Genomic DNA, 12,514 nt, shown 5'->3' with positions numbered 1-12,514 from the left:
GTGCTTGTACAACAATCATGTCTTAGAGCGTGAGGAACAAGTGGGTAATAAATACATCCACATCCACACAAAGAGAAGATACATTCATTGATGAGCCAACCTGAAAATGGAGTTGGAACTGTGATACTTTTGGGTCATTGGGTTTGGATACCTGACTTGTCAGTCTATGGGAAACGAGAGAGGGTAAGCATGTGACCCCCTGGTTAACATCTAAAGGATCTAGAAAGCACTAAGACGTCTGTTAAGTCAGACCAGATGTCTGGAGGGTTTTTAAATCTCTTTTATATGGATGCCAACAAGATTTCCTAAAGATGGGTTCAGACCTGCTCTCCCTGAGTGGTTTTGGCTGTGTAGATTAAAACACGGTAAACTCATTATAGGTTCAGTGTGGCAGGCTTTGAAAGATTTGAAAAATGTTCTTTCACTGAATAGCTAGATGCACTTTTGCTGCCAATATCAACACAGTGCAAGGGCCCTCCTGTTATTTTCTACTAGAGTTTTCTTAGGACATGGAATGGGGTGGGGGCAGGAGTGTGAAAAATATCAGAGGATTTTGTTTTGTTTTGCTTTTTTTCCCCTCTTGTTCTTGGCTCGTAGAGCAAGTTGATGGTAAGTATTGGGCAATGGATTTAACCACACTGTTCCTCAATTTCCTTATTACCAATGCTGTCTTGTTTATTAGCAATTTTGAAACACTCACAGTTGTACATTGGTATCCAACATTGGTATCATCTTTCTAATCTACTTGATGTCTCTTTAATAGTGGTGACCATTGACATTAGACTCACTTAAGAGGTTCTTAAAGTGAAGATCCCAGGTCCTGAGTTAGAATATTAAGGGGTATATAACCTCCACCCCATCCCCATACAAAAAAAATCTAAGTTGTAAATAATTTATTAGGTGATTCTGAGGAACTTCAAAATATCCTCTTGAGTGTTTCTGTTTTCTAGTAAGCTTAAAATTGAACATGAATAATATGATCATTTTAAAATCCCCTGTTATCTACCTGAATTTTCTGAACAGACCCAATCTTGGCTGTTTTCCCCAGAGCCAGTGCATATTGTGTCTGAATAGTTCATTTAAAAATATTTGTAAAAAAAGAAAGCCAGACACCTGTGGCTCATGTCTTTAATCCTGACTATTTACAAGGCTGAGATCTAAGAATCATGATTCTAATCCAGCATGAGCAGGAAAGTCCAATTAACTATCAAAAAGCCAAAAGTGAAACTGTGGCTCAAGTGGTAGAGAACTAACCTTGAGGGGAAAAAAAGCCCAGACCCTGAGTTCATACCCTATGTTCAACACAAAACAAAACAAAACAAAAAAAACCCTAAAGCTTATTTTATCAGCTCTTATTCTCAAAATGTATATAATCATATGGAAAATGTATGTGGTGGGATGATGGAGACCAGCAGTTTATAGCCAAGATTGGGATGAACTTACCACTCGAGCTTCCTAGAACAGAGGAGTGGAGCCAGCAAGTAGAGAATCTCCCTGCTTTGAGTTTACTGCTGGACTTTCCCTAGGAGATCTGGAGGTGAGAATCTATTCTTTATTTGACCATTGACTCAGCTTTGACCTTGAGAAACCCATTTAATTTTTCCCCACAGTTTCCCTTCCACAATATATGCTGTCTCCATCCTCATGAAACTTTTTACAGGAGTTGTTTAGTTTATTTAGATGGAAAGTTGTATTATGATAACTATAGGTTATACAGCCAGGTATAATTTGGGAAGTAGTGCTAACATTAGATTATGGACAAGTAGTGATGATTATGTCTTATAACTGAGGAGGAACAAAAATATATGCTGTCCAGCTTTTGCCTTTATGTGGAGAACTGAGTGGGTTCAGGGTTGTGGATTTTCTGGATGAAGTACTGTACAAATACTACAGAAACTGCAGAGATGTACAGAATTCAGGTTTCTCTGCAGGAGAACTAGAAAAATAGGACAGTTGTTTCACCTCAGCTTTGTCTCAACAAAGAAGAAAGAAGATTCTATGTGTCACCTTATTGTTTTCCACCTTCCCTTGAAACTTGTTGCTAGTTTTTTAATTGTTGCAAAACATATATAAACGTAACAGCTTTAATCAACACATGTTTATGATCTTGCTGTTTCTATGGGTAGGAATTTAGGCACAGTTTAATGGAGTCTTCTGCTCAGACTCAGAAGTCCAAAATCAGGTATCTACAGGGCTGCATTCTCATCTGAGGGAATGATCTGCTACTGGGCAACTTTAGGTGATTACGAAATTCATCTTTGAGGCTGTGGAATTCATAACAGTTTATCTTCTCAAATCCAGCAAGAGAGCCTTTCTTTCCATTGTACTACTTAAACGAAATCAGTAAGAAATCTTACAGCTTTAGAAGATGAATGGATTTCATATCCATTAGGATGGCTATTACAAAAATAGTTTTATAAAAACATAAAAAGTGAGTGTTGACAAGGATATGGAAAAATTAAAACTATTGATAGGAATGGAAATGGAGAAGCCACTGTGGAAAGCAGTGTGAAGGTTCCTTAAAACATTAGAAATATAATTAACATATAACCCTACAACAGAAATGAACAGCCGGGTGTCAGTGGCTCACTCTGTAATCCTAGCTACTCAGCAGGCTGAGATCTGAGGATCATGGTTCAAAGCCAGCCCGGGCAGGAAAGTCTGTGAAACTCTTATCTCCAATAAACCACCAGAAAACCGGAAATGGTGCTGTAGCTCAAGTGGTAGAATGCTAGCCTTGAGCTGAAGAGCTGAGGGACAGTGTCCAAGCCCAGAGTTCAAGCCCCACGACCAACAAAACAAACAAATCTGAAAGCAAAGATTTAAACAGGTATTTGTATGTAGCAGCATTATTTACAACATCCAGACTTGAAATAATTCATGTCCAGGGCTGGGAAGGTGGCTTAGTGATAGAGCACTTGCCTTGCATGCTTGAGGCCTTGGATTCGATTCCTCAGCACCACATAAGCAAAAAGAAAATAGCTGCAAGTGGCGCTGTGGCTCAAGTCGTAGAGCGCTAGCCTTGAGCTGAAGAGCTGAGAGACAGCGCCCAGGCCCAGAGTTCAGGCCCCATAACCAGACCCCCCCAAAAAAAAACAGAAGTAATTCATGTCTATGAATAGATTAATAAATAAATAAAATGTGTATATAAAGTATAATATTTTTCAGCCTTTATAAGGAAAGAAATTCTGATCCCAGTCACAACATAAACCTTGATAATTTTATGCTGAGTCAAATATTAGTCAGATACAGATTCCATTTTATAAAGTGCATAAAGCAATAAAAAGAACAGAGACAGGAATTACAATGGTGGCTCCAAGAAGCCTGGGAGATAGAGAAACAGAAATAACTGTTTAATGGCTGCAGGCTTAATTTTGCAAGGTACAGAGTTCTGAGGATAGGTGATGATGCTGGCTGTCAAACAATGGAAGTGTGCTCAATTCTCCAAAACTATGGATTTGAAGACAGTTCCAATGGTAACTTTTATGTTCTACATAAACACAGTCAAAGGAAAAAAAACTAATAAGCAAAGGAGGTAAAGATGACAATTCACAAATAGGCAAGGTAACAAGTAAGACTACCTATGAAAAGATGCTCAACCTTGTGGGTAATAAAGAATCCAATATTAGAAAGTAATAATGTAGTACTATCTTTTAGCCTAATAGGATTTTGAATGTTTTATGTCTGACATACAGTTTCTGGCATGTAATTCTATCAGAACATGGTTAACTTCTCTGCTTAATCCTCACCTCCCTCTCCCTCCTCAGGACACAGATAAAGTCTTTATTTAATACTCTTAGCATTATTTTTAGTATGCTAGTTGACTTTAAAAAAAAAAAAACAACACCTTATCCTTGAGACCCCAAAGTAGATTCTAATGTAAGGAGATTCCAGAAGAATTGTATTAAATGCAATTCTGAAATGTTTGTTGTCTTTAAAAAAAAAAAAGTATTTGCCTGCAAAGATTAGATTATTCCCACCAATATATCCAGAGATTATAGTATTTGTAGTAGTAAAATGTGAGTCATAGTGTTCCTATGTCTTAGCACTGGCAACCTTACAATCAAACATGTGTATCCTTTCAACCCTTCACATTTCCTATTTGTGCTAAATCATGTGACCATTTCTGTTTATTACCTCATAGTTTCCATGGGTCATTGTTATCTTTTGGCAATTTATTGAAAGTAATTAGAGTAAATTTTTTGGAGGGCAAGGAAATGTGGCTAACAATGCATCTATTATTAGGCAAACACTATGTGCCAGGCATTCTACTAAGCATATTTCTGTAATTTTTTTACTTAATCTGCACACCCTTCTGAGAATAGTTGTGAAATTTGAGCCTCAGAGTCCTAACAAACTTACTTCAAATCATACAGCTGGTTAGTAGAGATGGAATTCATATCCAGATCTCTACTTCCAAAGATCTGATCTTCCCACTCTGCAAAACAACATCTAGGAATATGAATTACATGTGTTTCACGCATGTATATTTTACTACACGTGTCAATGTGTTTATTGTGGTAAAAATATATCACATAAAAAGTGATTTATAATGACAAATATTTAAACAGATCACTGTAGAAATTGCCTGTGGATTATAACTCCTAAAATTTCATATTAGAGCATTTAAAAAATCACTCTAGCCATCAAGCCGGTGTACATTCAGAATAGAGTGCTTCCTGTTCTGTGTCAAAAGTGCAGATTTTGCTTCCTGATAAAATGTACTATTGGTGTACTGTCTATTTTTTATTGTGATTCAGGTGCAAATAACAGGAAAACATTTTTTTATATTCTTGGCAAAAGAGGAGGTGTTTCTAAAAAAGAATCCATAATGTAATAGTGAGTTAAATGGCCATTTTTCTACATTGTGAATGAGGAGAAGACAGTTTCTAGCACAAGACTCAAAGAAGTAACAATGGTCTACTGACTTGGACAGAAATGACCGGCAGGGACTTTCCCAGGATTTGGAGCCACTAGGCAGGTCTTCACAGACCTTTGGTATTCTTCCCTGCCCAAGATGATGAAAACACACCAAACCACAGATTAGCTATGAGACATCCATGCAAATGCCAACGCTGAAACAAATTGTTTTGCCAGGCCTTTATCCAGGTCTTTTTAAAAAGTCTAACACCACAAGAAAAAATAAACAAATGAAACTTGTCGTTGTACTCTTACACAACTCAGTGAATAGTAATGTACATTGTAATAGAGCTTTTAAGTGGTGTGAAAGGGTAAGGAAATTTTTTTTAATATCACACTTCCCTTAGAGAATTCTTTAAGTCATAATATTTTCAGTTTTTTGCTAAAGGAGTGTAACAATTGGCAACAGTGGTGGTCATGCCTGTAATCTTAGTTACTCAAGAGGCTGAGGTCTGAGAATTGAGGTTCAGAGCCATATCCATGAGACTGTTTATCTCCAGTAAACTAAGACAAAAGCTGAACTGAAGTCATGACTGAAAGTCAGAAAGCCAGCTGTGAGAAAAGCCAAAAAAAATTAATAATAAGTGTGAAAATCCCTGAGTTTAAGTCCCAGTACTGGGACCAAAAAAAAAAAAAAAGAAAGAAACAAGAAAAACTGAAAATGAAAGACAAGCTGGAGTATGTGTTTCCACACGCGCTTGTGAGCACACTCAGGCACACTTATGTGTCTGGTCTAGTTCTAAATCGTGTACTGCTCTTCTTTTGCAGAGCTCATACTTGTTTCAACCGTCTGGATTTGCCTCCATACCCATCCTTTTCCATGCTTTATGAGAAACTGTTGACAGCAGTTGAAGAAACCAGTACCTTTGGACTTGAATGACGTGGTCACGCAGTGGCCAGCTCTTCATGAACAGGCAGATCAGGCAGCTGGCCTTCAGAAGAATGAACACTGGAAGTCAGGAGACAAGGCTCCATAAAGTGGAGTGCTATTGTTTTCCGGGAACATGTGCTCTCCCATTTGGAGAGTGGCAGATGACAAGTCCTCATGGCAGGATTTGAATGAGCTTGATGCCCAGGGGACAACCCAACAGTCTTTCAATCAACAGTTCTTGACTGCCAAATTTTTTTTTTCCATTTGTTATGTTCCGAGACAAAGATGAACCTCTACGTGATCAGCTCCATGGTAACTTTTAGGGACTCAGGAGAATCTTGAACATGATTCAAGCTAAACTGGCAATACTTCACCCAACCTCCAAATTAGTGTGAGTTAAATCTCATCATGAAAACTGATCTATTTCCTGGAAGTACGTTCATTTAAGCCCTCCGTTTAACAGAATATTCAGTTCTTGCTTATGAGTGCCTGCATGGTGTACACTATAGGTTTCAGCTTTCATTGGACACAAATGAAAACCGAAACTGAAGTCAATATGAAGTAACTTTTAATGATTTGCAACAAGGTGGTCTGTGACAATGTATATGCAAGTGGTATGTGTGTAATTATGGCTGAAGACAAACTGTTACTCAATGAATTACTAAGGACAGATTTTATGCTTTATAATGCATGAACACAAGTTTAAAATAACTAACAATTAATCACAGCATATCAGGAAAAATGTACACAGTGAGCTCTGATTATTTTGTATAGGTTCATTATATTTATGTTCTTTAAGGTGTAAATAAGAACCTATCTATCATACTGTATGTGTCACCTTTCCATTTTCACGTTCCATGCTTACTCGGGCATCATGCTGGTATTCCTTTAAGCACTCTCAAGGGAATAAAGGGCCTTTTATTTTTATAAAAGTAGAAAAGAAAAAAAATTCCCCCAAATATTTTGCACTGAATGTACCAAAGTTGAAGGGACATTACAGTATGACTAACAGCAAATCCATCACTGGACAACTTCAATAAAAAGTAGCTTCTAAATCAGACTTCCTTCACAGGGCCATGTCAAACACTACAAGGACTGTGCATCTAAGTAATAATTTTTTAAGACTCACTCTATGTGATAGTATGGTATGCATTTATGTAAAATGCATTAGACTCTCTTCCATCCATCAAATACTTTATGGGATGGCATTTATTACAGATATTTCGTATCTCCCCCACAGCTTTTTATTTGTACAGCATCGTTAAACACTAAGCTCAGTCAGGGAGCTATCAACTACATCGAAGACATGAGCTCTCTTTAGTAATACGAATTCCATTTTCCCTTATCAGTAAAGATATCACAAGGTGAAACACACAGCACTATATTTCTAAGACTGCATTTTCACAGATGCATAATTTTCTTATTAATATTGACAATTTTTCTATGGCATCTCAAAAATCGCATGACATCATTCATCTTAATTCTGCTTTATTTTGTGAGAGGATATCCTTCATTTTAATTGCTTTTGGGATTATTCTACATCACTGTCAGTTCTTTGATTTATGGCCATAAAGGGATCAGATGCACAATGCAGTGGAGATCTATTAAGGGTGGTAAAAGTGTTGGATTAATATTTAATTTGCCAGCCTGTGGATCCCTAAGAATGGGCAGAACATTTTTTTAAGAATCATGTATTTAAGTAAAAAATTGAATTCCTATTATGATATGATATAGGCAATCTTATATTTTATAGAGATTCATATGCCCAGTTTTCATAGGGGTTTTATAAGCACTGATTGCTCTCCTCTTAGTGAAGCTGTGTTGATCACCAGGACCCTCAAGAGAATACCACTCAGGTTGCATTCCTGCACTAAAGGCAGGTGCTATGGGGTGGGGAAATGTTCTGGACAAAGGTTACAGAAATTGGGGGTGGGGCATATTTATCTGTATACTATAATGGGACAGAAAAAAGGGAAGAGAAAACATATTTAACTGGAAATATTTGTTTGTACATATTGATCATGAATACAAGTATATATTTAATTTGGCAAACTATTTTTACTTGTTTGTATTTTTTTCATTTTAAGAAATATAGTATAATACATTAATGTACTTTTTAAGATCACACTTTTGATACATCAGAGCTAGAATTCTCAACAGCTGATATGGAAGGTTTATTCTTAAGAAAAAAAATTATGTATTAGTAAACTCTGTCAGCTTTCATTTTGGTTTGAGACACTTTGTTTCCAACAATCATTTTGCTCCCTAAAGAGAAATTTGAAATAAGATGCATCTCCCTGATTATTCCTAACAAATACATTTTCTTGTTAAGGCATCCAATTTCGAAAATAACTGTTTACTTTAATGTATGTAGACATTGTTCATGTCTTGTAGAATAGTCGAGCTGACAATTCTCACAGTTGGGAATTATCAAAGATGTATTTAGCATATCAAAAGCTATGAGAGCTTACTATTCTTCTTTGCACAAATGAACAGCCAATAATAACTGCATAAAATATTGAATAACACTTCCACAAAATAAATCAGATATGAATATACTCTATAATTTAAAATATCCAGAAATACGTTCTTCTGGATTATGAGCCCAAGTAACTTAGTCCCTTGATCTTGTTTTCTTATAACCAATGAAGATGACATAATTGAAGAACTTATAGCAAAAAGTCAACTATGATACTTCACATGTTTGGCAGAACATTTCTTAGAAAAGAGAAGAGGCACATGATTGGCATACCCTCTGGGTCAGTTGCTGTGTGTGATGATGGAGCTACAGATTCTGAGTCTGATCCCTAGAAGCTCACAGCCCACAAGAGGAGACATAGATCCCTCCAAAAATATTTTAAATAAAAAATAAACTAAGTTCTACAATCAAGGAATGAAAAGAAAAAAACAACAACACTCTATTACAAACTGAAGAGGTGTAATTTCCAATTCACGTTTGGGAAATAGTGCAGCTAAAATAAATGACACAAATACTGTTTTTATAAAGTAAGTGTTTTTATAAAGTAAGTGATGGTGAATTTACACAATGATGGTTTGTAGTGTGTATGTGGGGAGCTCAAGTGTGAAGGAGGAGCTCAAGAATTGGAAAAATTATGGAAGAAATATGAGAAGACATTTCCCTCTGTTACCCTTCATCTATATTACCATGTACCTTTGGTTTTCAGTGTAAAAAAAAAAAACAAAATCCCAGATCCTAAGCTCACACACTTAGGAAGTCAAAACATTTTTCTTGTGCACAAAATGAATGGATCAAAGAAGTATAGTCACAGTGTTCTAGAATATGTTGAGTTCATAATTAAATTGAAATTTTCTAAGTGAAATCTGGAAAACACTATTAAACACAAGGGAAAAGCTTGCAAATTTATGGTTTCAGGTGATATTCATTCATTTAAACTCAAGCTTCAGGAAGGAAAGATGGCTAAGATCTAACCATGGTGGGCCTAACCATTCAAAATGGTAAACTATGATGCAACAATAACAAAAGTGTGTGTTTGCCCCCTGCTCTGGAGTTCCGCACAGTTCTCGGTGCACTATCTCTTCTGATCCTTAAGTACTTTATTGGGGAGAAGGATCAAGTTCTCCCTCTCCCTTCTGGGTTGAAGCTGGTTTTCATGGCTAATCTTGTGGAATCCATTTCAGTACTGTACAGTCACAATTCTGTGCTGTAGCTCAAAAGATGTGGCAGCGAATGTTTATGCTACTCTGTTCACTTACAGCCAGTTGTAGACCATGCTTCATTTTTCCAATTCTCCCTTTCCTAAGCAAACACACTTCAAGTGTGATACCTTCTTAAAAAAAATAAAAAGTCCATTAAAAAGTAGTAAACTCGTGGGGGAAAATGTCATAGGCGATAATTTGCTTCTCATTATTTTTCATAAGAAATTTAAAACAGGAGGCAGAATTTGGTTGGTTTGGGTGGATTGATACAGTATTGCATAAGAAATAAGCATGAAAAACAGGCACCAAGACACAAGACTTGCTCTATTTTTTTGTTAATTCTTAATGAGAATGGGTGTCAAAAGACCTTGAAAACTGGAGCCCAGGACTAGGAAGAAAGAGCTATTTAGTAGTCCCTTTCTCTGTCTTCCTCACATTTGTCCAAAGGATTTTTTTCTTTTTGCCCAACTTTTATTTATAACTTGGCTATTTCCAACAAGGCAAATGTCTTATAGTGAAGAGTCTAGGAGTCTGCCCAATTTATCCTTCGGAAACTCCAGAGACAGAGAAGACAGTGCCACACTGCCATTAAAAGGCATCACTAATCCTTCTTAATAGAAAACACGCATAGGAAGAACCTAGCCTAATCTTTGAGCCAAGTCCGAGTTTCAGGCCCTCTTCCTCCCCTTTATCTGCTTTGATGAGTGACCACACTCCATCTTAGCCATCTTCCATCCATGGGACTTGACTTTAAATTAATCAGAATGCCTCTTAGATCAACATTCTATTGTGGAAAAACTTGTCTTTCTGCTTTAAGTGTGTTTTCCAGATCATTTGTGTGGCATGGAAGCAAAGGAATGCAAGACAGTAAAGTTTTCTGAATTGTGGCTTAAGGCCAACTGCTATCCACTGAAAGGGGGATAAAAATAAAAAGTGGAAAAATAAAAGCCCAGCAGTTGTGCCACCCCCAAGAATTGAATGCTAATATTGACCAGCTGTCAGGCATTGGGAGTAATGTGACATTCCAAAGAGCTGGCACAAGGGATAAAGTGAATATGTGTGTTGCCCATATCAGAGCAATTTGGACCAGCAGTGGAAGGATGTTTAAGACAAGGAGAATAGTTGAGAGTTTGCAAACAAAAGTGGCAAGGCCATGGTGGAAAGATCATCTTAGAGTATGCTGGTTATAATTTGGTCTTTGGCTTGGAAATCTTCCAGCTTGCAGGGGAAAGGAGGGTAATTCTCATTTTATAACTCAGTAGGTTAATATTTTCTACATGACAAAATGGAAGTTAGCCCTAAAGTATTAAAGCTAACCATAGTTTAGGCAGGAAATCCAACACTTTTACATTATGTTGTAGATTGTTTTGACTTGCATTATTACTATTGAATACTGTGTATGAAATAAAGGAAAGGGTGCTTCATTATACTTAATTTGTTTTTAGCAGATATTCTTTGACATTAGAATGTTTTTGATACATTTTTGTGTATCTAGTGGTAACTTAACTGCTCCCTTGTAATCTCAAAAGAAAAATCTTGAGTGAGGTTACCCAATTGCAGAGACTTAATCAGTGTTTCTAACTCAAGAAGGTAATCCAGACAGGAAATACATTCACTCAGATTTCTATCTTCAAGGTACTTTAGCTAGGTTTTGTGATTGAACAGCATTAGCAGGATAGAATGACTAATTGCATGGTGTCTGGGGAACATAAGAAAATAAAATGAGTATATATGATCTGTATGCCTAGTGCCCTTGGGCAGGTGATATCTGTCTATCCAGCTTTCTTTTTTTTTTTTTTTTTTTTTAAAGAGATATTACAACCCTGAGGAGTGTTGATAGGCATGTTGAATGATTCAAACTGAATCAGCTATTACTGATGAAGACTAGGAACCATCAGTAAACTTCTGGTTACTATCACCTTCTACTTAAAAAAAAAAAAAAGGATGCAAAGTGTTCAAGAAATACCCTGGAAGGAAGGATTAACCAGGAAACACAGAACTGAATGTTCTTTTAGGACCCTAGTGCTCTAAAAGATGTAATTACAGCCTATTTTCTTTCTTTATATGATATTATAAGTAAACGGGGCTGTTGCTAGGTTGGAAAGTGCATAAGATTACATGTTTTTATAATAGGGATGCAGGCATTCCAAAATAGATGAATTAAATTACATGCATCTCTCTTGCCTCTTACTGAAAGTATTAATCTAATTTTATAATAATGCTTACTTTTTAATATCAAGGCTCTGTAAAAAAAAATCATTTATTTCTAAGATCTCGGTAGAGTACAGGTGGTGTATTTTTTTAAGCCTTTCCATTTCTCTACACTATTACCCCACTCATTACATCCAGTACGCCATCTATCACAGGTAATAGCAACATTTCTATTTTTGTTGTTTTGATTTATTTCATATTTATTCAATGTGATTTTTAACAGAGTATAATAATGGGAGAGATTTGCTATTATAATCAAGATTATATAGCACTCATTTCACTTTACATTTAAATTACTTTTTCTCAAAGCCAATTATGCAGATTGTGGACATCCTCGAAATGGTTCTTGGGTGGTGTAATAGTAAAGCCTTGGACTCTGAATTGTGGACTAGTTGTTTGTTTTCTGGGAAGTCTGTGTTCTTATCCTCACCTGAATCCCTGACTCTTACGTTGTATTTTTTTATGATTATTAAATGTTTTGAGGGAAAGATATTTTAATGTGAACAATTTGTTTTATTTTCATACTGATCTCTATTTTTGTTTAAAACCATGTTACATCATGAAATCACTTAATCCAAAATAAATCTTCTTTAAAAAATAAATTCTGACTTTTCTGTCATACTTGTGGGGAAGAACAAAAGTCATGATAAAGATCTTGGGATTAGTCTGCAGCTCTACTGAAGCAGGAAGTTTTCTTTTCATTGCATGTATAATCAGGAATGTGTTTTGTTTATCCTTATCAAATATGGGTTGAGATTGTCAAGTCATTTGATTAAATGCATAATTCATGAACATACATGTAACCCTAACACTGCTACCACCCACATAAATTAA

At 36.2% G+C, this 12,514-nt stretch overlaps 1 protein-coding gene across 7 annotated transcripts in view; it reads left to right on the top strand.

Moving 5' to 3' along the window:
- Hecw2 (HECT, C2 and WW domain containing E3 ubiquitin protein ligase 2) overlaps positions 1–12,243 on the top strand; it is a 369,185-nt gene extending 356,942 nt beyond the window's left edge. For all 7 annotated transcript variants that reach the window (XM_069995704.1, XM_069995707.1, XM_069995702.1 and 4 more), the window contains one exon: positions 5,689–12,243. In XM_069995704.1, the coding sequence (XP_069851805.1) occupies positions 5,689–5,800 (112 nt within the window). In that variant the 3' untranslated portion in view covers positions 5,801–12,243. The remainder of the gene's footprint in view (positions 1–5,688) is intronic.
- Positions 12,244–12,514: the final 271 nt, after the last annotated feature.

This window comes from Dipodomys merriami, unplaced genomic scaffold, assembly GCF_024711535.1.
Source record: "Dipodomys merriami isolate MVZ:Mamm:240054 unplaced genomic scaffold, mDipMer1.0.p SCAF_49, whole genome shotgun sequence".
NCBI classification, from domain to species: Eukaryota; Metazoa; Chordata; class Mammalia; order Rodentia; family Heteromyidae; genus Dipodomys; species Dipodomys merriami.
The sequence above is the reverse complement of the archived record's forward strand: the minus strand, read 5'-3'. Positions and strand labels throughout refer to the sequence as shown.